This window comes from Tachyglossus aculeatus, chromosome 1, assembly GCF_015852505.1.
Source record: "Tachyglossus aculeatus isolate mTacAcu1 chromosome 1, mTacAcu1.pri, whole genome shotgun sequence".
Lineage (NCBI taxonomy): Eukaryota > Metazoa > Chordata > Mammalia > Monotremata > Tachyglossidae > Tachyglossus > Tachyglossus aculeatus.
The window spans coordinates 89,965,309-89,992,085 of NC_052066.1; the positions used below are offsets into that span (position 1 = coordinate 89,965,309).

Sequence of the window (26,777 nt, forward strand, 5' to 3'; positions counted from 1 at the left end):
TCCTTGCCTACATCTTTCCTCTGGCCCGACACTCTTTCCTATCATATCCAACAGGCCAGCTATCTCCCCACCTTCAAAACCCTTCTAAAATTCACATCTCCAAGAGGCACTTCCTCATTGCTCCTATTCTGCCTTCCCTTTGGGGTTGCCCATGCACTTGGGTAATAATAATAATTGTGGTATTTAAGTGCTTACTGTGTGCCAGGCACTGTACTAAGCGCTGGGGTGGATACAAGCAAATAGGGTTGGACCCAGTCCCTGTCCCACATAGGGTTCCCAGTCTCAATCCCCATTCTACAGATGAGGAAACTGAGGCACAGTGAAGAGACTTGCCCAAGGTCACACAGCAGACAAGTGTCCGAGCTGGAATTAGAACCCACAACCTTCTGAATCCCAGGCCCTTGCTCTATCCACGATCCATTCCCCTTTAGCCACTTGATAGTCACCCCAACCCAAGAGCACTGTGTACATCTCCTTATACTCTGGCATTTTCCCTATCTGTAATTTGTTTGAATGTCTGTCACCTCCTGTAGGCTGTAAGCTCCTTGTGGGTAGGGATCATGTCCACTAACTTGTATTGGACTCCCCCAAGCACTTAGTACAACGTTCTGCATCTAGTCAGCACTCAATAACTACCTTTATTGGGTTCCTTTTCTCCAACTGAAATCTCTTCTCCCTTAATTTAAGCCCACTTCTTCTCACTCAGTCCTCAATGGGTATGAAGAACTGCTGCTCACATCCTCCCCCAAAACGCCTCGTAGACTTGTAGTCAATTACTTCAGTCAGTCAATAAATCATATTTATTGAGCACTTACTGTGTTTAGAGCACTGTGCTAAGCACTTGGGAGAGTACAGTACAACAATATAACAGACACATTCAGTGTCCACAATGAGCTTACAGTTTAGAGGGAGGCAGACATGAATATAAATCAATTAATTACAGATATGTTCATATCTGTATCTACAGCCTCCTTTAGCCTCACCTTCTCTTTGCATGACTTCTTTCGTGTGTTCTTGTCTTCCAGATGAGATTGTTACCCCAAAGTGAGAGGGAACCCATTTGGATTTGAAAGTTGTCTAGGCCCCCTCCCCTCTATGAACGAGCGGGAGGAGAGGCAGTCTTTGCAAATCTTAGAATGTTGAAGAGACCGTGGCCGTTGGTGGCTGTGCGGCACGCTGCGCCGAGGGAAGATTGTGCGTCAGTAGGTTTGCCCCTTGTCCCCAGTACGTCCCCATATTGTCTTCTCCCCTGACTCCCACCTCCACAGCTCCCTGTCTTCTCTCCCACTCCCTGCATCCAAGCCTTCTTTCCCCACAGACTCCATCCGGCATCTTGCATCCCATCCAGCATTCTCTTTTCCTTCCACTTTCCCCTCCTTGACCCTATTCTTTTGGGGTCTGGGGAACCCCAGCTCCACAGCAGGCAGGCAGCCCTTCATGACTGACTTCATGACTGACTTGTTCTTGGTGAGCTCACTCCTCCTCACCATCCCTGGCTGTCCCACCTGATGACAGTATTCAACCTCTGCTGCTCTCTCTTTTTCCCCCCCCCAGCTCCCCAATCTCCACAGGAAAAGGGGGAGGAGGCAGCCTTCTTCTTGATCCCCAAAGTAATTCTGTTCTATCTCACCCCCTCTGTCTCCTCCTTTGATGATGATGATGATGATGATGATGATGGCATTTATTAAGCGCTTACTATGTGCAAAGCACTGTTCTAAGCACTGGGGAGGTTACAAGGTGACCAGGTTGTCCCACAGGGGGCTCACAGTCTTAATTCCCATTTTACAGATGAGGGAACTGAGGCCCAGAGAAGTTAAGTGACTTGCCCAAAGTCACACAGCTGACAATTGGCAGAGCTGGGATTTGAACCCATGACCTCTGACTCCAAAGCCCGGGCTCTTTCCACTGAGCCACACTGCTTCTCACTGCTTTGAGTCCCACATCAGCTGTACCACTCTCTGCAGCTACTGTTATCTCCTCCCTTCTTGCTCCCACTTGGCATTTCTGGCTGTGTTTATTTTTTTTTCTCTCCTTTCTACTCTCACTTTCATTTCCTATTCTGATCCTTGGGAACTTGAACCTCGATGTTGATGATCCCTCTGATGCCTCAAGTCAACTCTTAAAATAATAATAATAGTGGTATTTGTTAAGCATTTACTATATGCCAAGCACTATATTAAGCACTGGGGTAGTTACAAGATACGCAGGTCCTGCATGGGGCTCAGTCTGAGGGAGAGCAGGTATTCATTCATTCATTCATTCATTCAATTGTATTTATTGAGAGCTTACTGTGTGCAGTGCACTGTACTAAGCACTTGGGAAGTACAAGTTGGCAACATATAGAGACAGTCCCTACCCAACAATGGGCTCACAGTGTAGAAGGGGGAGACAGACAACAAAACAAAACATGTGGACAGGTGTCAAGTGATCAGAATAAATAGAAATAAAGCTAGATGCACATCATTAACAAAATAAATAGAATAGTAAATATGTACAAGTAAAATAGAGTAATAAATCTGTACAAACATATATACAGGTGCTGTGGGGAGCGGAAGGAGGTAAGGCGGGGGGGATGGGGAGGAGGAGAGGAAAAAGAGGGCTCAGTCTGGGAAGGCCTCCTGGAGGAGGTGAGCTCTCAGTAGGGCTTTGAAGGGAGGAAGAGAGCTAGCTTGGTGGATGTGCAGAGGGAGGGCATTCCAGGCTGGGGGGGACGTGGGCCGGGGGTTGATGCTGGGACAGGCGAGAACGAGGCACAGTGAGGAGGTTAGCAGCAGAGGAGCAGAGGGTGTGGGCTGGGCTGGAGAAGGAGAGAAGGGAGGTGAGATAGGAGGGGGAGAGGTGATGGTGGAAAAGAGCATGGGCTTTAGAGTCAGAGGTCATGGGTTCAAATCCTGGATCCCCCAATTTTCAGCTGTGTGACTATGGACAAGTCACTTAACTTCTCTGGGCCTCAGTTCTCTCATCTGTAAAATGGGGATTAAGACTATGAACCCCCCCGTGGGACAACCTGATCACCTTGTAACCTCCCCAGCACTTAGAACAGTGTTTTGCACATAGTAAGAGCTTAATAAATGCCATCATCATCATGGAGAGCCTTGAAGCAGAGAGTGAGGAGTTTTTGCTTGATGCCTACGTTGACTGTCAGCCACTGGAGATTTTTAAGGAGGGGAGTAACCTGCCCAGAGCATTTCTGCACAAAGATGATCCGGGCAGTAGGGTGAAGTAGAGACTGAAGTGTGGAGAGACAGGAGGATGGGGAGATCAGAGAGGAGGCTGATGCAGTAATCCAGTCAGGATAGGATGAGAGATTGAATAAGCAAGGTAGCGGTTTGGATGGAGAGGAAAGGGTGAATCTTGGCGATGCTGCAGAGGTGAGACTGGCAGGTTTTGGTGACAGATTGGATGTGAGGGGTGAACGAGAGAGCGGAGTCGAGGATGACACCAAGCCCATTTTGCGTATGAGGGCACTGAGGCATAGAGAAGTTGTGACCTGCTTAAGGTTACACAGCAGGTAAATAGTTGGCAGAGCTGGGATTAGAACCCGGGTCCTCTGACTCCTAAACCCGTGCTCTTTCCACTGTGCTGCTTTGCACCTCAGCATGGACACAGGCTGGATCTAGCTAGTCATTTTGAAACAATGCTCCATCTGTAATCTTACAATCTCCTACCTAGAACTATTGGATACTAATCTACTGACCCCCTCCCGGCCCCTCACCCACTTTCCTTTTCCCCTGAATTCAGGCCTCGCGCCTCACAGTGAACTCTGGACCCACCCGTCCTAGAATCCCACACCCTTCCCAGTGACCCTACAAACCCTCTCATCCCTTCAGTCTGAAGTCCATGTCCTCAAATGTGCTCTCTCCACCAAATTCCCCTCCCCTCCCCAGAGCTCCCCAAATCCTTCTTTCATTTTCACAGTAACATCATCATCAATTGTATTTATTGAGCGCTTACTGTGTGCAGAGCACTGTACTAAGCTCTTGGGAAGTACAAGTTGGCAACGTATAGAGACAGTCCCTACCCAACAGTGGGCTCACAGTCTAAAACACAGTAACATCTTTCAGTCCTGGATTACCTCCCACAACCCACTCCCTTTGGTCCTGCCATTATTCAAGCAGTCAATATCATTTATTGAATGAGAATAATTGTTAGGCGCTTAGTATGTGCCAGGCACTGTTCTACTCACTGGGGTAGATATAAGCTAATCATGTTGGACACAGGTCCTGTCCCACATAGGGCTCACAGTCTTAATTCCCATTAAACAGATGAGGGAACTGAGGCACAGAAAAGTAAAATGACTTGCCCAAGATCACAGAGCAGGCAAGAGGCATAGCTGGAATTAGAACCCAGGTCCTTCTGACTCCCAAGCCCATGCTCTATCCATTAAGCCACGCTGCCTGCTGTGTGCAGAGCACTGCATTAAGTGCTTGGCAGGAGTTAGACATGATTCCTGCCCTCAAGGAGTTTACAATCTAGTAGGAGAGAAAGACTCTTCAGTTACCCCTTCCACCTATAATTTAGTGTATCATATATGTACATAAGTGCTGTGGGGAATGTGGGAGTTTAAGTGGCATGAAAGAGCTGAAGTGATGGTTTGGGGATCTAAGGTAGGAGATTGGAGGGTGCTTGGGGAAAGCTCTCTAGAAGAGATGTAATCTTGGGAAGGCTTTGAAGATGGGGAGAGCGGCTGTTAGATGGGAAAGGGGAGGGAGTTCCAGGTAGGAGGGAGGGAAGACTGTGAGCCCATCTCTAGACTGTGAGCCCGTTGTTGGGTAGGGACCGTCTCTATATGTTGCCGACTTGTATTTCCCAAGTGCTTAGTACAGTGTTCTGCACACAGTAAGCACTCAATAAATGCGATTGAATGAATTAGCACGAGATCAGTGGTGGGAGGGGTGGGAATGAGGCACATTGAAGCAATTGGTTTGGGAGAAATAAGGATTGTGAGCTGGGGTGTATTGGGAGAAGAAAATCCATCAGTGGTATTTATTAAGTACTTATGTGTATAGCATTACTCTAAGAAAGCGAATGAGTAAGAGAGAGCTGATTGAATAACTTAAAGCCAATGGTCAGGAGGTTCTGCTTGATGAGCAATCACTGGAGGTTTTTGAAATGGGGGAAGATGTGCATAATGTTATTTTAGAGAAATGATGCAGACAGCAGTATGGAGTGGATGCAAAGATTCAGGAGAAAGTGATTCAGTAGAGTGCTAAGACCGGTGTGGTGGTCATTTGGATGGATAGGAAGGATGGATTCTGGAGGTGGTGTTAAAAAAGAACTGAGAGAATTTGGTGAAAGACTGAATGTGGAGGCTGTAAGGGAGGAGTCAAGGCAATGCCAAGATTTCAAGACTGATATATGGGGAAGGTGGTGGTGGTAACTGTGATGGGAAAGTGAGGTAGAGGAGAGGATTTGTGGGGTAAGGTGAGTTCAGTTTTAGACATACTGAGCTTAAGAGCCAGTGATCCATCCCTATAGTTCTCCTGAAGGAATCTCCTGAAAGATTCCACAGAAAAAGAGCAGTCCCTAGATTGGGGGATGTCAACCTTGTAGAGATGGTAGTTGAAGCATGGGTGCAGATGAGTTTCCCAAAGGAGTGTAAATTGAGAATGGAAGAGGGGGCCAGGACAGAGCTTTGGGGAACACCCATGATTAGGGGATTTGGAGGCATAGGAAATGGTGGTGATAGAGACCCAGAAGGAGTGGCCAGAGAGGCAAAAGGAGAACCAGGAGAGAACTGTGTCAGAGTGTTAGATTGTGTTTCCAGGAATAGGGAGTGGTCCACAGTGTCGAGGGAACCTTTGAGTTGGAAGAGAATCAGGACAGAACTGAGTCCTTTAGGTTTAGCATGAAGTTGTTCATTGGTGTCTTTGAGGATATTCTGTCACCTTTGCACTTGGATTTGCATCCTTTATTCACCCCTTCCTCTGCCCCACAGCACTTATGTACCTATCCATAGTTGATTTATTCGTATTAATGTCTATTAATGTCTGTCCTTCCCTCTAGACTGTCGGTTTGTTGTGGCTAGGGGACGTGTCTGCCAACTCGGGACTCTACTAAGTGCTGTACAGTGGTCTGCACATAGTAAGTGCTCAGTATTCATTCAGTCACATTTATTGAGCACTTACTGTGTGCAGAGCTCTTGGGAGAGTACAATACAACAATAAATAGACACGTTCCCTTCTGACAATGAGCTTACTCCCTCCCAAACCCTGCCCTCTCCCTGACTTTCCTATCTCTGTTGACGGCACTACCATCCTTCCCGTCTCACAAGCCCGCAACCTTGGTGTCATCCTTGACTCCGCTCTCTCATTCACTCCTCAAATCCAAGCTGTCACCAAAACCTGCCCGTCTCAGTCCACAACATTGCCACGATCCGCCCTTTCCTCTCCATCCAAACCGCTACCCTGCTCGTTCAAGCTCTCATCCTATCCCGTCTGGACTACTGCACCAGCCTTCTCTCTGATCTCCCATCCTCGTGTCTCTCCCCACTTCAATCCATACTTCATGCTGCTGCCCGGATTGTCTTTGTACAGAAACACTCTGGGCATGTTACTCCCCTCCTCAAAAATCTCCAGTGGCTACCAATCAATCTGTGCATCAGGCAGAAACTCCTCACCCTGGACTTCAAGGCTGTCCATCACCTCGCCCCCTCCTACCTCACCTCCCTTCTCTCCTTCTCCAGCCCAGCCCGCAACCTCCGCTCCTCCACTGCTAATCTCCTCACTGTACCTCGTTCTCGCCTGTCCCACCATCGACCCCCGGCCCACGTCATCCCCGGGGCCTGGAATGCCCTCCCTCTGCCCATCCCCCAAGCTAGCTCTCTTCCTCCCTTCAAAGCCCTACTGAGAGCTCACCTCCTCCAGGAGGCCTTCCCAGACTGAGTCCCCTCCTTCCTCTCCCCCTCGTCCCCCTCTCCATCCCCCCATCTTACCTCCTTCCCTTCCCCACAGCACCTGTATATATGTATATATGTTTGTACATATTTATTACTCTATTTATTTTACTTGTACATATCTATTCTATTTATTTTATTTTGTTAGTATGTTTGGTTTTGTTCTCTGTCTCCCCCTTTTAGACTGTGAGTCCACTGTTGGGTAGGGACTGTCTCTATATGTTGCCAACTTGTACTTCCCAAGTGCTTAGTACAGTGCTCTGCACACAGTAAGTGCTCAATAAATATGATTGATTGATTGATTACTGAGCTGGGCCATATGATATGTGCTTAGAACAGTGCTCTGCAAACAGGGAGCACTCACTCAGTAAATACCACTGATGGATTTGCAGAAATCTAGGCATGGGGCCAATTTCTGTCATTCCTGTAGTTCAGCTTTTTCTCCTGATGGCCAGGTCCACATTCAGATAATTAGCAGTCCCGAGACAGGGAATAATTAGCCATTTTCTCCCGTTCCACGAGACAACTATTGCACCCACAGTGTTCTATGTAACACCATTGTGTGTCACTGTTGCATGTACAAACAACGCTCTGTTCTGATGTCCTTACTTTGTGTATCTAATGATGTCATAGAGAAGTCTGACTGAAACCTTAAATATAGAGTGTTTTTCCAGAGGGACCCGAAACTCAGACTTCACTGACCCAAAACCACTGGGTTTTTCCCCCAGGTCCATATTTATACAGATGCTGCTGCTGACTCAGGCCAGTTGCTTTCACATCTGTAGCTCATCCCTGGCTGATACCCCTTCTGTTGTTCAATCAATTGAATTTATTGAGCACTTAACATATGCAGAGCACTGTACTAAGCACTTTGGGGAGTAAAGTTTAACAGAGTTGGTAGAATTGGTCCCTGACCACAGTGAACTTACATTGTAGAGGGGGAGACAGGCATTAATATAAATAAATTACAGATAAATACATAAGCGTTGCGAGGTTGAGGGAGGGGTGAATTTAAGGGTGCAAATCCAAGTTCAAGGGTGGTACAGAAGGGAGTGGGAGAAGAAGAAATAGAGGGCTTAGTTGGGGAAGGCTTCTTGGGGGAGATGTGCTTCTAATAAGGCTTTGAAAGTGGGATGAGTGATTGTCTTTTGGCTATGAAGATGGAAGGGCATTCCTGGCCAGAGGCAGGATGTGGGTGAGGGATCAGCGGTGAACTAGGCGAGATCGAGATGCAGTGAGTAGGTTGGCATTAGAAGAATGAAACGTGCAGGCTGGGTTGTAGTAGAAATTCAGGGAGGTAAGGAAGGAGGGGCAAAGTGATCAAATGCTTTAAAGTTGATGGTGAGAAGCTTCTGTGTGATGTGAGTGAGCAACTCACATCACACAGTCAATCGTATTTATCGAGTGCTTACTGTGTGCACAGCACTGTCCTAGGCGCTTGGGAAGTCCAAGTTGGCAACATATAGAGACGGTCCCTACCCAACAGTGGGCTCACAGTCTAGAAGACTTTGTCGGGTCACCACAAACGCGAACCCTTGCTGCTTCTGTGTGGGTATCTATCTGTATATATCTGTAATTTATTGTTTTATCTATTTGTCTTAATGTCTGTCTCCCCCTCTAGACCGTGAGCTCGTTGTTGGGTAGGGACCGTCTCTATATGTTTCCAACTTGTACTTCCCAAGCGCTTAGTAAAGTGCTCTGCACACAGTAAGCGCTCAATAAATATGACAATGAATGAACTACTGGAGATTCTTGAGTAGTGTGGAAACATGGACTGAATGTTTTTGCAGAAAAAATGATCCAGGCAACAGAACAAAGTATGAACTGGAGTGAGGAGAGACAGGAGGGTGGGAGGTCAGCAAGGAAGCTGCTGCAACAATCAAGTCCAACTAGGATAAGTACTTGAATTAACATGGTAGCAGTTTGATTGGAAAGGAAAGGGTGGATTTTAGCGATGTGAAGGATTTGGATGTTGTGCCCTAGAGGCAGTCGCTCCTCTTACTCATCAGAACCTAGCTCTGCTGCTCAGCAACCCTTCCCTCCTTGACTTCCAAACCTACCACCCTCACCAAACCCACTGATTCCATCTCCGTCCACCTCTTAAAAGCACTTGTTCACTCCCTTCTCTTTCCCTTGCCACTGTATTTAATCTCTGGCTCTCGAATGGCTTTTTCATTCATTCATTCATTCAATGGTATTTATTGAGTGCTTACTGTGTGCAGAGCACTGTACTAAGTGCTTGAAAAGTACAAGTTGGCAACATATAGAGACAGTCCCTACCCAACAACGGGCTCACAGTCTAGAAGGGGGAGACAGACAACAAAACATGTGGACAGGTGTCAAGTCGTCAGAACAAATAGAATTAAAGCTACATGCACATCATTAACAAAATAAATAGAATAGTAAATATGTACAAGTAAAATAGAGTAATAAATATGTACACATATACAGGTGCATTTTTACTTATATGTATTTTTGTATTTTTTATATGTATTTTTACATATATATATATATATATATATGTAAACATATATACAGGTGATTTTTGAATCAGTCAGTGGTATTTATTGAGTACTTACTGTATGCAGAGCACTATACTCAGCACTTCAAATACGCTCAGATTTCTCCTTTATTTAAAAAAGCCTTCTCTGGATCCCACAGCCTCCTCCAGCAATCACCCCATTCTCCCTGCTCCTAACTGCAGCCTTTACTTAGATTTCTGAACCCTTCACTCCAATGAGACAGCACTCTCTAAGATCAATATTGACTCCCCTCACAGCTAAATCCAATGAGTTGTCCTCTGCCCTAATCCTCCTTGATCTTTTTACTAAGCACCGTGGCTTAGTGGAAAGAGCCCAGGTTTGGGAGTCAGAGGTCATGGGTTCTAATCCTGGCTCCACCACTTACCAGCTGTGTGATTTTAGTCAAGTCACTTAACTTCTCTGTGCCTCAGTTACCTCATCTGGAAAATGGGGATTGACTTTGAGCCCCCCGTGGGACAACCTGATCACCTTGCAGCCTCCCTAACACTTAGAACCATGTAGGACAACATGATTACCTTGTATCTACAGCATGGCTCAGTGGAAAGAGCACAGGCTTTGGAGTCAGTGGTCATGGGTTCAAATTCCGACTCCACCAATTGTCAGCTGTGTGACTTTGGGCAAGTCACTTAACTTCTCTGTGCTTCAGTTGCCTCATCTGGAAAATGGGGATTGACTTTGAGCCCCCCGTGGGACAACCTGATCACCTTGTAAACTTCCCAGCGCTTAGAACAGTGCTCTGCACATAGTAAGCGCTTAATAAATGCCATTATTATTATTATTACTATTATTACTGTGGATCCTTACCTTCTCCTTGAAACACTGTCAAACCTTGGTTTCATTGACAAGGAATTTATTTGTTTTTCCTCTTATCTTAGTGATTGCTTTTTCTCAGGTTATCACTGATCTTCTAGACTGCAAGTTGGTTGTGGGCAGGGAATGACGTGTCAACTGACGGTTATATTGTACTCTCTGAAGCGCTTAATCTGGTGCTCTTCACACAGTAAAGAGTAAATATGATTGATTGGGCCTTCCACTTCTCATTCCCCAGATGTGGGTATCCTGAAGGTCCCTTATCTTCTCAGTGGACACTTATCCCTCTCATGGAACTAATCCACCTAATCCACTCATAAATGACTTCTCAATCCACTGCTCCAATCAATCAATTATATCTCCTGAGCACTTATTCTATGCAGAGCATTGTACTAAGCATTTGGGAGAGTACAGTAGAGTTAGTAGATGCAATTCTTGTCATCAAGCATGCCCTAGTGGATTGGAGCCCAGGTTGGGAGTCAGAAGGACCTGGGTTCTAATTCCAGCTCCACGATTTGTCTGCTGTGTGACCTTGGGCAAGCCACTTAATTTCTCTGTGCCTGTTACCTCAACTGTAAAATGGGGATGAAGACTGTGAGCCCCATGTGGGGCACGGACTGTGTCCAACCTGATGAACTTGTATCTACCTCAGTACTTAGTACAGTGCCGGTACATGGTAAAACACCTAACAAATATCATTTAAAAAAATCAAGGACCCTAAAGTTTAGCAGGAGAGACAGACACTAAAATTATACAAAGGGTGAAGCAACCTATAGACATGTGTATGTGCTGGGATGTGGAGTGAGTATCTTCGTATATAGGGAACACAGTAGGGAGGGAAATTGGTTAGAGAAATGAGATATTAGTGAAGAAAGGCTTCCTGCTAGAGATGTGATTTTTTTTTTTTAGTTGGTCTTTGAAAACAGGGAGATTGATGGTCTGTCAGATATGAAGGGGAAGAGATTTCTATGCCAGAGAGAAGGGATGAGTAAGAGGTCAATGGCGAGAGAGATACTTCCCAAGTGTTTAGTACAGTGCTCTGCACACAGTAAGCGCTCAATAAATGAGATTGAATGAATGAATGAGATTCAATTGTTCATTCATTCAGTCAACCGTTCATTCAATCGCATTTATTGAGCACTTAACATATGCAGAGCACTGTACTAAGTGCTTGGAAAGTACAGTTCAACAATAGAGACAATTCCTGCCCACACCCGGCTTACGCATTTGAGTGCTTACCGTGTACAGAGCACTGCATTAAACACTTGAGAAAGTACAATACAGCAAAAATCAGTGCCATTCCCTGCCTACTATGAACTTAAAGTCTAGAGGGAGGGAGACAGACAAGACATGAGACCAAGGCTTACGGTGATCGTGGTTGTTGGAGGAGTCATGGGTGGAAGTGGGAGAGGAGTGAGGGGGAGGGAGAAGAGAGCTGATGATCAGGAGCTTTTGCTTGCTGTGGAGATCAGCCTCTAACTTAATCTACAATCCTGTTTTTCCTCTTATCTTCGTGTCACTTCCACTTAGAATTCTCATGGACACCTCAAACTCAGCATCTTTAAAATTTAATTTTTCATCTTTCCTCAACCCTCACTCTTCTGAACTCTCTGATTTCTCTCAATAATACTACTATTCTTCCTGTCCCAGGAATTTAACGGGGAAGGCTTTTTGGAGGAGTTGAATGAAAGCTGCAATTGCAAGTCTAATCAGTGATCCTAGTGACTTACCCCCATGTCGCCCAATACTTATATACATATCTATATTAATGCTTGTCTCCCCTTATAGACTGTGAGCTCCTTGTGGTCAGGGAAAGTGTCTACCAACTCTATTGCATTGTACTGTCCTTAGTGCTTAGTGCAGTGCTTTGCACACAGCAAGTGCTCAAATCCCATGAGGTGATTGAAGATCAGTTTTCCTGCTTTGTTGTAAGATATAAGGGACATGAATAGTTTCATAACTGCAGAGAGAACCTGAAAGGATGTTAAGATTTACTGCACTATCTATACTGGGAAGATTTAAATCTTAAGTAACAGTCACCAATATCACAAATATCAATTTTTATGATATTTCCTTTTAATTTCAGAGCTTGAAGTATCGTAAAAGCTCTACATAATATTCTTTGTTCATTTAAAGGGTGGCATTTTAGGTCTCCATTTTGGATCTTTCAACTGCATGTGGAAGCTTGGATTTGGTTGTGTTAAACCCACTGAAGTTAGTCAAAATGAAGATTCAATCACTGAACTTAGTGCCTGGGATAGCACAGTATAACAGAGCTGGTAGACATGCTCCCTGCCCACAGCAAGCTTAGATTCCTTCTAGCTGATGTCTTAAATAAAAAATTGGGGCCTGCCCAGTTTATTGAGGCCTGCTAGTGCTGGGCAATGAATAATTATATGAGCTACTCATTGAAAGAAGTGATTTAACTCTTTAGAACAAATTCTTAACAGTGCAGTGCAATTCAGAATTAAAGGAGCAAGTTGGGGAGATGCAGAAGGGAGTGGAAGACAAGGAATAGAGGGCTAATCAGGGAAGGCCTCTTGGAGGAGATGTACCTTCAATAAGGCTTTGAAGGTGGGGAGCGTAATTGTCTGATGGTTATGAAAAGGGAGGGCGTTCCAGGCCAAAGGCAGGATGTGGGCAAAAGGGTAGATGGGGTAGACGACGAGATCGACGTGTGGTGAGTAGTTTGTGGTTAGAGCAGAGGGTTTGGGTTGGGTTGTAGTAATAATAATAATAATAATAATAATAATAATGTTGGCATTTGTTAAGTGCTTACTATGTGCCAAGCACTGTTCAGAGAGATGAGGTAGGAGGAGGCAAGGTGATTGAGTGCATTAAAGCTGATGGTAAGGAGTTTGTTTGATGCACAGGTGACTGGGCAATCATTGGACGTTCTTGAGGAGTGGGGAAACTTGTACTGGACTTTTTGTAGAGAAATGATCCAGGTAAGAACGATAGCAAGAATGCACTAATGTTTCAGAAAGTCAGTTAAAAGAAGTGAAAGGTGAGCTTGCCTGAGAGATAGAAGAAAATTAAGGGAATTCTAATAACGTTAATACGGCTTATTTTGTTTTAAATATCACAAATGATACACGAAGCATAGGAGCATACTCTGAGTTCAGAACAAAAAAAGATTGAAACAGTATAAAGCTTTAAGGTAAAAATTCAGGCAAACCAATATTGAGTGCAGAATTATTTTCTCAGACTTAGGGAAAATCAAGAGGGCATAATGGGGGGAGTAAATGAAGCTTTTGACCATAGATTCTCATTGACAAATGATTCGTGTGTGAAATTCTCGTTGCATTAATTAGAATGTGACTGTATGACCTTCTCTCCCTCCCCCTCTCCTTTAAAATAAATGTGGCCTCCTCCAACCTAATTAGTCTGAACAGTTGTATTACTTAGTCTGCAGTTTAATTGTAGCACTTTTCATAGGGGTGATCAAGGGGAAAATGAACCAAGTCAAGAAAGACAGCAGGTTTCAAAATACAATGATCAAAAAGTCAGTTATAAAGGGCCTTGTGAAAGGCCCTTTAGTGGGAAGAATAAGTGTCGGGGAGGATGTATAGCAGTCTTGTAGAATGGAATAATTTGTTAATTTGGCCTAAAATTACCAGTTTTAACCAATGCAACATTGCTTCCAATGAGTTCAGTGTTTCACATTTATTATTTTGCTTCTCCTCAAAACACTCCAGCTGGATAGTTACGGGCAGATTCTACTATTTCAAGGATAGATTGCTTAATGCATGTCCCCCATCTCACTTAGAGAAGCACATGGCCTAGAGAAGCAGTGTGACCTAGTGGAATGACCATGGGCTTGGGAGTCAAAGGGACCTGGGTTCTAATCTTGACTCAGCCACTGGTCTGCTGTATTGACTTTGGGTGAATCATTTAACTTCTCTGGGCCTCTTACCTCATCTGTAAAATGGGGATTAAGTTTGTGAGCCCAACATGGGAATGGATTGTGTCCAACCTGACTAGCTTGTATCTACCCCAGTGCTTAGGGCAGTGTATGTCACACAGTAATCACTTAACGAATAGCATTAAAAAAGCAAACAAAAAACAACTACTATTCAAGAGACGCTCCAGAATTTCCAATGCTTGAATGCCCTTCCCATGGAGCACACTTACTCTAGACTACTCTTCACCATCATCAATCGTATTTATTGAGCACTTACTGTGTGCAGAGCACTGTACTAAGCGCTAAGCGCTTCATCTAACCAGTCCAAAGATTAGCCAATGTTTCCCCCTCAGTCATCTTTGATATTTGGCTAAATTTCAGTTTTAACTTCTGAGTTGAAAATTCCATTCCCAAACAGAGGTCACGGGAAAGTTTGATCCCCACAGAGCTGGGTCCGTATTGTAGGTACCTGGTGTAGGAAGATACTAATTCTCGCTTCTCATTTTTTCTCTTGGGTGACTAGTTTATTATTCTAGCCCAAAAGACCTAGATTTGTAGGTGCTAATATAAAAGAGAGGCAAGGTAATAGCCTTTGATTTTCTTTCTTTTTTAATGGTATTTAAGTGCTTACTGTGTGTCAGGCACTGAATTAAGTGACTTGCCCAAGGTCACAGAGCAAACAAGTGGTGGAGCTGGAATTAAAATCCAGGTTCTCTGATTCCCAGGCCTGTGCTCCATTCCCCTAGGCCATGCTGCTTCTCTTGAGAGCAGGAAGTGCTCTCCTGATCAGCAGAGGAATTTGGGTTCTTGGTTTTTAGTTTAACTCAAATGTTCTCAACAGTCTTTTAAGAAGAAATCTTGACCATAAGTTCCAGGAAAAATAGAAATTCATGTTTACCTTTTTCAGAGACGCCTTCTCTAACCCACCATTTTATTTCCCTAATGTTTGCCAGAACTGAAAGAACAGGAATGGGAGGTTGAGGAGAGGAGGAATAAAACTTAAGAAATGCCACATTAGTCTTAACTAAATATTTTCCTGCTCTTAAATAAGCCTGAGAGAACAGACTGGGGTGTCAGTCATGTTGTGTTATGAAAATCACTGTGAGAATGGGAAAGCATGTGACAACTCTTGGGGGAATTACTTTTCTATTTCCACAACTAGTTATTTTTATAGTAACTCATTTTGAAAATATTTTTATTTAGATACTATTATATTAGATACTTAGATACTAAATATTAGATACTTTTTTGCTTTTTCTTTTGTAGGGAAAAAGTAACTGAGGAAAAAGTACTTATTGATCTCTTGTGATACATGTGAAGTTGGCCTTCATGGCGCACTTGTGTATGTATGTGTGAGAGTGAGAGAGAGGGCAGGGGAGGGGCTGAAAAGGCCAATATAGGACTCATGGTCAATCAGTGGTATTATTTTGAGCACCTACTATGTTCAGATCACTGTGTGAAGCGCTTAGGCGAGTACATTACAATAGAGTTAGCAGACACATTCCATGCCCACAATGAGCTTATTGTTGTGTCCACATTGTGCACACAAAAAGGATATCCCTTGTGCGGTTGGTTTAACAATAGCTGTAAACTCCCTCTAGACTGTAAGCCTCCTGTGGGCTGGGAATCTGCCAACTCTGTTATATTGCACTATCCCAAGCGCTTAGCATGGCTTAATGGAAAAAGCATGGGCTTTGGAGTCAGAGGTCATGGGTTCAAATTCCGGCTCCGCCAGTTGTCAGCTGTGTGACTTTGGGCAAGTCACGTCACTTCTCTGGGCCTCAGTTACCCCATCCGTAAAATGGGGATTAGGACTGTGAGCTCCCCGTGGGACAACCTGATCACTTTGTAACCTCCCCAGCGCTTAGAACAGTGCTTTGCACATAGTAAGCGCTTCATAAATGCCATCATTAGTATTATTATTATTATTGCTCTGCAAACAAGTGCTCAATAAATACCATTGATTGAATGACATTCGTAGCACCTGATGTACATAACTTTGATCCTAGGGGACTGATTGTGTTCCAGAACTTATTGTTCGAGATCTTGTCTTGCCATCTGGCCCATGAAAGATCCTGAGGGAACCGCTCAAGTAGCCGGGTAGGGAAGCCCTTGTGGGATGCAGGTCTCAGAGCCATATAGATGATTAGACAACTCTGTGGCCCTGTAGACCTTTGCTTTGATCTGGAGCCTCTAGACTGTAAGATCGCTGTGGGCAGGGAACATGATTACCAACTTCATTATACTGTACTCTCCCAAGCACTTAGTACAGTGCTCTGCACACAGTAAGTGCTCAATAAATGTTATTGACTGAGCCTGATAAAACACTGTTGCCACACTCTGACAGCCTCCCAAAGATGATCTGATCTTTTTCATTCCATTTTCTGCTTTCTTGTGTATAGTGGCAATGTTGGTCAACGTGCGGCCGAAGTAATGGAATTATTCTGTACGGCGTTTAGCTTTATGTTTTTAGCATATATTTGCATTTTTCATTCATTCATCCATTCAGTCGTATTTATTGAGTGCTTACTGTGTGTAGAGCACTGTATTAAGCGCTTGGGAAGTACAAATGGGCAACATATAGAGACGATCCGTACCCAACAACAGGCTCACAGTCTAGAAAGGGGAGACAGACAAAAAAATAAAACAAACAGGTGTCAGTACCATCAGAATAAATGGAATTATAGCTATATACACATCACTAATAAAATGAATAGAGTAATAAATATGTACAAATATATGCAAGTGCTGTGGGGAGGGGAAGGGGGAAGGGCAGAGGGAGGGAGGGGGGTGAGGAGGAGGAGAGGAAAAAGAGGGGGCTCAGCATTTGTATGTTTGGCTTCCATGGTGTAGGCTGTTTCAATGTCTCAAGTTTCTCAAAACTTACTGTCAGTCTGTAACGCCTGGCAGGTTCAGTTAAATGGTTTACAGAGAGCTGTTACAGATTATTTTCATGAACTCCAAATGTTCACATTAGTTCCCGTACAAAAGCAGGATTCTCAGTGACTAATGCCATTCTGGAGGAAGTCTGTGGAGTTATAACATCCTTAATAGATCTGTTACAAACTGTACCTCACCTGGGGCTTCATTAGCGTGCCTTGGTGAATTGTGCCCAGTTTCGTTGCGCTGAACTGACGGTTGGAGTTCTGAATAGTCCCTTTAGTCTAGCGCCTTGGACAAAGAAAGCCTTGTTCTGCGAGCTGCCTGACGGCTTTTGAATGAGTTAAATTTGATTAATCCTGAATGTTTTCTCTTTCCAGAGTTCTTAATTTAGTTTGCATTGTACCTCTAGATCGTATCTGGGAACTGGTAGGTTAGCTCTTTAGGCCCTCACACCCTCAGCCTGTTAATTCTCCCAAACTCCTGAACTCCAGTTAGGACCAATAATGTCTTTGTAGGTTCTTGGGATTTTCCATTTTCCTGCCAGGACTGAGTCAGACAAAATTGTTTTCTGTTTCCTAACGCACAATGGAGAGCTGCAAGGCAAATGTTCACTTTTCTGGTGGTGGCTTCCTTACTCCCTCACTGCACCTACTTAGAGTGAGTTTTCTGGCCTCATATTGACTTGGCAGTGAGACCAGAAAATCAAGGAGGAATGCTGGCCCTGGAATCCTGTAACTTTTTTAAGTGGTGTTTATTTGTTAGGTGCTTACTCTGTGTCAAACACTGTTCTAAGCATTGAGGTAGATACAAGTTAACAGGCTGGACACAGTCCCTGCCCCACATGGGGTTCATAGTTTAAATAGAAGAGAGAACAGTTATTTAATCCCCATTTTACAGTTGAAGACACTGAGACACAGAGAGTAAAGTGATTTGCCCAAGGTCACACAGCAAGCAATTGGCAGAGCTGGGATTAGAATATTCACAACAGTGGGAGACAAGGTAGTGTTTCTCAAAAAAAATAAAAATAAATAAAAAGCATTAGATTGTAAACTCTTCCAAGGCAGGTACTACTATGTTTTCACTTGTGCTCTGTTTCCTGCTTTGCATTCAGAAGGTTTGAGCTTGACTGAAAAATCATCAGATAAACCAAATATAAACAGAGAGCCTCAGTGGCAGTTTTAACTGATGAACTGAGACAAAATTTGTGGAGCCCTGTAGGATGGGATTCTGTGTGTGTGTATACATGCATATATATATACACACATATATAATAATAATAATGATGATATTTGTTAAGTGCTTACTATGTGCCAAGCACTGTTCTAAGCACTGGATATGTGTGTGTTTGTGTATACACACACAAGACATTTAAGTGCTTACTGTATACCAGGCACTGTGGTTTAGTGGAAAGGGCATTCATTCATTCATTGTCGTATTTATTGAGCACTTACTGTGTGCACAGCACTGTACTAAGTGCTTGGGTAGTACAAGTTGGCAACATATAGAGATGGTCCCAACCCAGCAATGGGCTTAGAGTCTAGAAGGAGGAGACAGACAACAAAACAAAACATTAACAAAATAAAATAAATAGAATAGTAAATATGTACAAGTAAAATAGAGTAATAAATCTGTACAAACATATATACAGGTGCTGTGGGGAGGGGAAGGAGGTAGGGCGGTGGGGATGGGGAGAGGAAGGAGGGGGCTCAGTCTGGGAAGGCCTCCTGGAGGAGGTGAGCTCTCAGTAGGGCTTTGAAGGGAGGAAGAGAGCTAACTTGGCGGATGTGGGGAGGGAGGGCATTCCAGGCCAGGGGGAGGATGTGGGCCGGGGGTCGATGGCGGGACAGGCGAGAACGAGGCACGGTGAGGAGATTAGCGGCAGAGGAGCAGAGGGTGCGGGCTGGACTGGAGAAGGAGAGAAGGGAGGTGAGGTAGGAGGGGGCGAGGGGATGGACAGCCTTGAAGCCCAGGGTGAGGAGTGTCTGCCTGATGCGCAGATTGATTGGTAGCCACTGGAGATTTTTGAGGAGGGGAGTCACATGCCCAGAGTGTTTCTGCACAAAGATGATCCGGGCAGCAGCATGAAGTATAGACTGAAGTAGGGAGAGACAGGAGGATGGGAGATCAGAAAGGAGGCTGATGCAGTAATCCAGTTGGGATAGGATGAGAGATTGAACCAGCAGGGTAGCAGTTTGGATGGAGAGGAAAGGGCGGATCTTGGCGATGTTGCAGAGGTGAGACCGGCAGGTTTTGGTGACAGATTGGATGTGAGGGGTGAACAAGAGAGCAGAGTCGAGGATGACACCAAGGTTGCGGGCTTGTGAGACGGGAAGGATGGTAGTGCCATCTACAGTGATGGGGAAAGTCAGGGAGAAGGCAGGGTTTGGGAGGGAAGATAAGGAGTTTGGTCTTGGACATATTGAGTTTTAGATGGCGGGCAGACATCCAGATGGAGATGAAGGCAGGAGGAGACACGAGCCTGAAGGGAGGGAGAGAGAGCAGGGGCAGAGATGTAGATTTGGGTGTCATCGGCGTAGAAATGATAGTTGAAGCCGTGGGAGCGAATGAGTTCACCAAGGGAATGAGTGTATATAGAGAACAGAAGGGGACCCAGAATTGACCCTGCACATGGTTGGGAGTCAGAGGAGGTGGGTTCTAATTCCGCCTCTGCCCTTTGTCTGCTGTTTGACCTTGGGCAAATTGCTTCACTTCTCTGTGCCTCAGTTACCTCATGTGTAAAATGGGGATTGACTGTGAGCCCCGCGTGGGACAACCTGTTTGCCTTGTAACTACCCTAGTGCTTAGAACAGTTCTTGGCATATAGTAAGCGCTGAACAAATACCATTATTATTACTACTGTTATTGCTAAGCACTGGGGTAGTACCAGCTAATCAGGTTGGACACAGTTCATATCCCACATGGGGCTCAGAGTCTTAATCCCCATTTTAAAAATGCGATAACTGAGACACAGAGAAGTGAAGTGAGTAGCCCAGGGTCACACAGCAGACAAGTTGTGGAGCAGGGACTAGAACAAGTCCTTCTGACTTCCAGGACCTTTCTCTATCCACTCACCCACGCTGCTTCTCATCTGTCTGCAACCTTTCTTGGCTTCAGCCATTACAAAGGAGTTAAAATCCTCGAAGATCCTGATCCTGTAATCACATAATGAGTTGAATTTTCACTCTACCTATGCTACCCAATAGGCCAAGAGAGTTATTTGCTAACTAGCATCTTTCATTCATTCAACTATATTTATTGAGCGCTTACTGTGTGCAGAGTACTGTACTAAGCAGTTGGGAGAGTACAATGTGAGCTTGTTGTGGGCAGGAATGTGTCTGTTATATTGTACTCTCCCAAGTGTTTAGTACAGTGCTTTTCACATACGATTTAATGAATGAATGAATATAACAATAAACAGGCACATTTTTGGCAGAAAGAAGTAATGTAACTTCCAGTGCTGCCTAATTTTGTCCTGTGTGGGGTTAGGAGTAGGAATAGTAGTAGCATTAACATTTATTACTAATTATTATTCCCCCTCTAGACTGTGAGCCCGTTTCTAGACTGTGAGCCCGTTGTTGGGTAGGGACCATCTCTGTATGTTGCCAACTTGTACTTCCCAAGCGCTTAGTACAGTGCTCTGCACACAGTAAGCACTCAATAAATATGAATGAATGAATGTGGGTGTGGAACATGTCTATCAACTCTGTTGTGCTCTCCCAAGTGCTTAGTACGGTGCCCCACACACAGTAAGTGCTTAATTCATGTGAGCCTGTTGTTGGGTAGGGACCATATCTATATATTGCCGACTTGTACTTCCCAAGCACTTAGGACAGTATTCTGCACACAGTAAGTGCTCAATAAATATGATTGAATTAATGTCATTGTTTGATTTATTGAGTACACACCTAAGATAGTGAACCATTCTAGGAGCTTGGGAAATCAAGACTAGAGAAGTGACCCTTTTCCTTCTCAGGAAGAATTTATACTCCAATTAAGATTAATTGTAATTATTGCAATTTTAAGTGATTGAAATAGAGTATACATACCTGCATGAGCATTGAAGAGGGGTTACATAAGTTCGTTAGTGGTAGAGTTGGCTGAAGGGATGATATCTCAGGGTGTTGGGAAATTGATCAGGGAAGGCTTTTTAGAGGAGGTGGGATTTTAGGAGGGTTTGGCATTTGGGGAATGCTGTGGCCAATCTGATGATGGCTGGAGGGCCTGGGGAAGTTCAAAGCTGGGCGAAAAATGAGTGTGAGGGAGAAGAGAGCAGGTAGGAAGGGCAGGGGTAGATGGTCTAAATTCATTGTGTACAGGGAACGTGTGTACCAACTCTGTTATACTGTACTCTAAGTGCTTAGTACAGTGCTCTGCACACAGTAAATGCTCAATAAGCACCACTGATTGAAGAATCTTGAAGGGGAGGAGTTTTTGTTTGATATGAAGAGACACAGGAAGCCAACAGAGGGTTCTGTGGCAAGGAGAGATGTGGCCTGGGTGATAATAGTAATTGCAGTATTTGTTAAGCGCTTATTTAGGAAGCAGCTTGGCTTATTGGAAAGAGCATGGGCTTGGGAGTCAGAGGTTGTGGGTTCTAATCCCGGCTCTGCCACTTATCAGCTGTGTGACCTTGGGCAAATCACTTAACTTCTCTGTGCCTCAGGTACCTCATCTGTAAAATGGGGATTGAGACAGCCCCATGTGGGACAACCTGATTACCTTGTATCTACTCCGGCGCTTAGAACAGTGCTTGGCACATAGGAAGTGCTTAAAAAATACTATTATTATTGTTTCTTTGTGCCAGCCACTTGGGCATAAGGAAAACCTGGCTTCTCAGCAGCAGTAGAAAACTGCTTAGACCAATTTGGTCAGAGGTTAGTTCCGATGAGTGAAAATTTAAATGAGTGAACCAAATTGGGTTTGGCTCTTTCCAAATAAAGCATGTGGAATTTTGTAAACTTTTAATCTCCACTGGACTAGTTTAGGTTTGACCAATTGTTATCTGATTGGGATAATCCTCATTTGAATAATCTGCATTCCTCTGTCTTGAGGCCTTCATGGTTCATGACTCCCTCAGGGTAGGTTAATGATACATCAGGTATTTAGTGATTCTGATTCCTCTACTGTAGATTTCTTTCTTTTCACTTACTCTGTTTTTCTCACAGGGCATTTTGGTTTAATGCTATGAAGAAAACCTTGAAACAATGAGTTACTGGAGCCTTGAGAAGCGGAGTTGTATGCAGTACTGCAGACACTTTTTGGTGGACAACAGCGTGTTTCATGGTGAGCTGCGTGTTTTTGCTTTTGACGTTAGAAAAGGAAAAATTGTTTGTGTTTCTCCTCCAGTGTTCCAGACATAACCAGAGTTTTTTCCAGATTCAACAGTAGGTTTAATGTCCTCCGTCGGAAATGAATTTCTTTAGCATTCAGAGATCTTATAACGTAAGTACTCCCATTATTACACTATTTATTTATTTATTTATTTTACTTGCACATATCTATTCTATTTATTTTATTTTGTTAGTATGTCTGGTTTTGTTCTCTGTCTCCCCCTTTAAGACTGTGAGCCCACTGTTGGGTAGGGACTGTCTCTACATGTTGCCAACTTGTACTTCCCAAGGGCTTCGTACAGTGCTCTGCACACAGTAAGCGCTCAATAAATACGACTGATGATTAGCAAAGACTTTCAGAAGAGACATAAAGTCCAGTCTGAAATTTTTCCTGCATATCTGCTTTTCAGTGATGGATTTCTGCCACAGCTCCTCGCCTGGATAGAAGGCTCTCGTGGTAGGCTGGAGGTCTTGGTTTGCCCGATGTTAGGCAGCCTTAAATCAAATAGCCTCAAACACCCAATCTATGGTGCTGAGAACTCACCTCTGGAGTAGGAGCTCGCTGTATGTAGGGAACACATCTATTACCTCTGTTATTCTCTCCCAAGCATTTAGTACAGTGCTCTGCACACAATAAGCACTTAAATAGCATTGATTTTTTTTTGACCATGTAACACAGCGCTATTCTAAGCTCTGGGGAGAATTCACTATAATAAAGTTGGTAGATAGACACCACTCATTCATTCATTTGATCACATGATCATTTGATCATAGATAAGCAGCATGGCTCAGTGGAAACAGCACGGGCTTTGGAATCAGAGGTCATGGGTTCAAATCCCAGCTCTGCCAGTTGCCAGCTGTGTGACTTTGGGCAAGTCACTTCACTTCTCTGTGCCTCAGTTCCCTCATCTGTAAAATGGGGATGAAGACTGTGAGCCCCCCGTGGGACAACCTGATCACCTTGTAACCTCCCCAGCGCTTAGAACAGTGCTTTGCACATAGTAAGTGCTTAATAAATGCTATTATTATTATTATTATTATATTTATTGAGAATTTACTGTACACCAAGCGCTGTACTAAGCGCTTGGGAGGGTACAACTCCTTACCAGGTGTCAGATGCAATGGTAATGGTATTGAGGTTGGGCAGTCAGTGATGCTTCAGATAACTACCATTTAACAAGTCGGTTAATGATGCCTACAGCTGAAATACATCAAGATTACTAAAGTAGATTGCTCCAGCGTGGCTCTGGGAGAAAGCACAGCAAAAACCATGAAGAAAGAGACTACTGAGTAAACAAAGACAAACATTATTTGATGAAAAAAATCATGGATCTGGGAGTGAGAAGACCTGGGTTCTAATCCCGGCTTCTCCAGTTGCTTGCTGTGTGACTGTGGGCAAGTCTCTTAACTTCTCTGTGGCTCAGTTTTCTCAACTGTAAAATGGGGAGTAAATATGTGTTCTATTTCCTACTAAGACTGTGAGCTCCACGTGGGACAGAGACTGCATCTGTCCTAATTAACTTGTACCTACCCCAGTGCTTTGAATAGTCTTTGACTCAGAGTAAGTGCTTAATAAATACCATTTAAAAAAATCACTGTTCTCATCATTCGGAGATGATGTCATTGGCAGTATAGCCCTATCTGTGTGTGGGGATGGGGCTGAAAAGGCAAATATGGAACTGCTAATCGTATTACTACTGCGCACTGCATTGCAGAATCTGCAGGTGCTATATTGAAGTCAGACACTTGACTTTCAGCCCATTTGAATCTTGTGCTCCAGAAGAATTCACCTTCCCTTCTCCTGTTTCTGATTTCTGCTCTCCCAGTTGGTCTGCTGGCAGTTGTTGCCAACTAGGGCCTTACTGTGTCTTTAGCTGGTTCCTTTTTTAAAAAAAAATGCTATTTAAGTGCTTACTTTGTGCCAGGCACTGTACTAAGTGCTGAAGAAGATACAAGATAACTAGGTTGGATGTAATCCATATCTCACATGATGGGGCTCAGTCTTAATCCCCATTTTACAGATGAGGTAACTGAGGTCCAGTGAAGTTGGGACTTGTCTAAGGTCACACAGCAGACAAGTGTGACCAAAGTTAGAACCCAGGCCCTTCTGACTCCTGGGGCCATGCTTGGTCCACTAGGACGCACTGCTTCTCCTTCAGTCCGTCCTACTTGTGGTATTTGTTAAACGCTTACTATGTGCCAGGCACTGTTCTAACTTTTGCAGTAGATACAAGATAATTGGGTTGGACACAGTCCCTGTCCCACATAAGGCTCAGAGTCTTAATCCCCATTTTTCAGATGAGGGAACTGAGGCACAGAGAAGTTGTCACACAGCAGACAAGTGGTGGAGGCAGGATTAGAACTCAGATTCTTCCGACTCCAAGGTTCCTGTGCTATTCACTAGGCCACGCTATGTACCTCAGACAGCAGCTGTTAGGTATCTGGCTGTCATCTGTTCTCCTCAGTTGTTCAGTTGGGTGGCCTTGTATTGGACAATTGTAGATTCAGAGATGGTAGATTGGGTTCTAGTGCCTCTCTGGGGGGATCCTACCTTAATGCAGCCGATGTCTCACCTGGATGTGACTACTTGAAGGGCTGAATGGGTCTTTTGTTGTGGTTCCAGGGCTCAACTGTATGTAGAAATTTAGAAACTCTCTGGTCTTTGATCCTTCAGCTAGCCCTGTGGATTAAAACTATTACCATACCTGCCTGGAGGTCTCCTCACCGATGTCTGGACATCTTCATTTGAGTCCCTACTTTTTTGAGAATTAGTGTATTTGTAGACAGGATGCCACTTAGGTTCCAGCATTCAGTCACTGTTTCAACTGCACTACCCATGGAAATCTTGGTTATGTATTAACTTGCCCCATTCAGGATGGTACCCAACTTTAGTTGCCATCAAGTTGCGCTGATTTGTATGTTCTCATTTGTAATCATTTGCATGTTCTCTTACATATGTGTTTCCAGGGGAAAATCCTCAGCTCATGTATAACATTAATAATAATACCTTATTTTTGTATAATCCTTTTATGTTTCCCAATCACTGCCACATCAAGTTTTGACACCTGTCTACATGCTTTGTTTTGTTCTCTGTCTCTCCCTTCTAGACTGTGAGCCCATTGTTGGGTAGGGACCATCTCTATATGTTGCCGACTTGTACTTCCCAAGCACTTAGTACAGTGCTCTGCACACAGCAAGCGCTCAGTAAATCCGATTGAATGAATGAATGAAGTATCCCAGCTTATCTTCACAACATCTCTGTGAGGAAGGGAGAGGCAGGTATTAGTATACCCATTTCATAGACGGATAAGTCTTGTGTTCTGGGCGTGGCTGGTAACATGAAGAGGAAAGGGTGGTCCTCAGGAATAATCAGAAGGACGGTGACAGACCGTCTTTGTCTAGCCTTTTTTATTCCCACCTCTCCCCAGCATCCAATCTCGAGATGACGCGCTTAAAAGGGTGGCAAGTGGGACATCGGCAGCGATAAATTTTGGAGGAGGGGAAGAGTTGAGGGAGGACCTCAGATTTAGTTTCTGTATTGGCAGTAAGGAAAGTTTGAGAGGGTGAAGGGTCAAAGTTGGAGGGAGAGGTTTGGGAGTCATCCACAAAGAGGTGGTGTGGAAACTGTAGGAGCAGACGAGCTTCTCAAGAGCAAACAGGAGGCTTGGTTGTTAATTTTCGAGTTTTTTGGCTGTAGAGTTGACCTGTGGGAACAGGTCAGGTGGTGAGCGGTCGAGCACTCTGTCCCTTGGGATTCTGCAATGATGTACATGTTTCCTGGTTTTTTCCCCCCACTCCTATACCCCATGAGGTGGCACCTATGATGCCTTTCTGAAGCATCAGATGATGGTCCCTTCTGGGATATGGCCATGGATGTCAGCGGATGGGTTGACTATGGACCAGCCTCAAGGCTGGTTGGTGGTTGTGAGCTGTGGGCAGCAAATTCACTTAGCAGGTGCAGCTCAAGACTACCAAGCCTGGCAATCCTGGAGCCTGTAATAACATTTTTTCTCATTTCAACATCCCGCACAAAATCTCTCATGGTCATGAGCTTATCAATTGTAGGTAGCAATGGGGTGAGTGTGTCCAGATCCCTGTATGTTTCGCTCAGAATTTGTCATCGTCGGGGAAGAATCCTGCTGATTTCATGGTGCTCCTGCTTAGAGCTGGTCAAAGCCTCAGTCATCAAGGGATCACTAGTTCAGAGGAACATCACTTGGCTCCAGTCTTGTAAACTTACCCGAAGTATACTCACTTTTATTACACAGGGGTTATTGGAGGCCATGGGGCCTAGTGAAAAGTGCAGTGGTTGGAGAATCAGGAAACCTGGCTTCTACTCCCAGCTCTGCCACTAGCCTGCTGGGCAACCTTGGACAAGTCACCTAACTGCCATGTGTCTGTTTCCCCTTTTT

The 26,777-nt window shown here is 44.4% G+C and overlaps 1 protein-coding gene across 2 annotated transcripts in view; it reads left to right on the forward strand.

Annotated features, from left to right (window-relative positions):
• The first annotated feature begins 22,239 nt into the window (after positions 1–22,239).
• Positions 22,240–26,777, forward strand: part of PLCH1 (phospholipase C eta 1) — a 232,013-nt gene continuing 227,475 nt past the window's right edge. For both annotated transcript variants that reach the window (XM_038747572.1, XM_038747574.1), the window contains exon 1: positions 22,240–22,318. In XM_038747572.1, coding sequence (XP_038603500.1) covers positions 22,240–22,318 — 79 coding nt within the window. The remainder of the gene's footprint in view (positions 22,319–26,777) is intronic.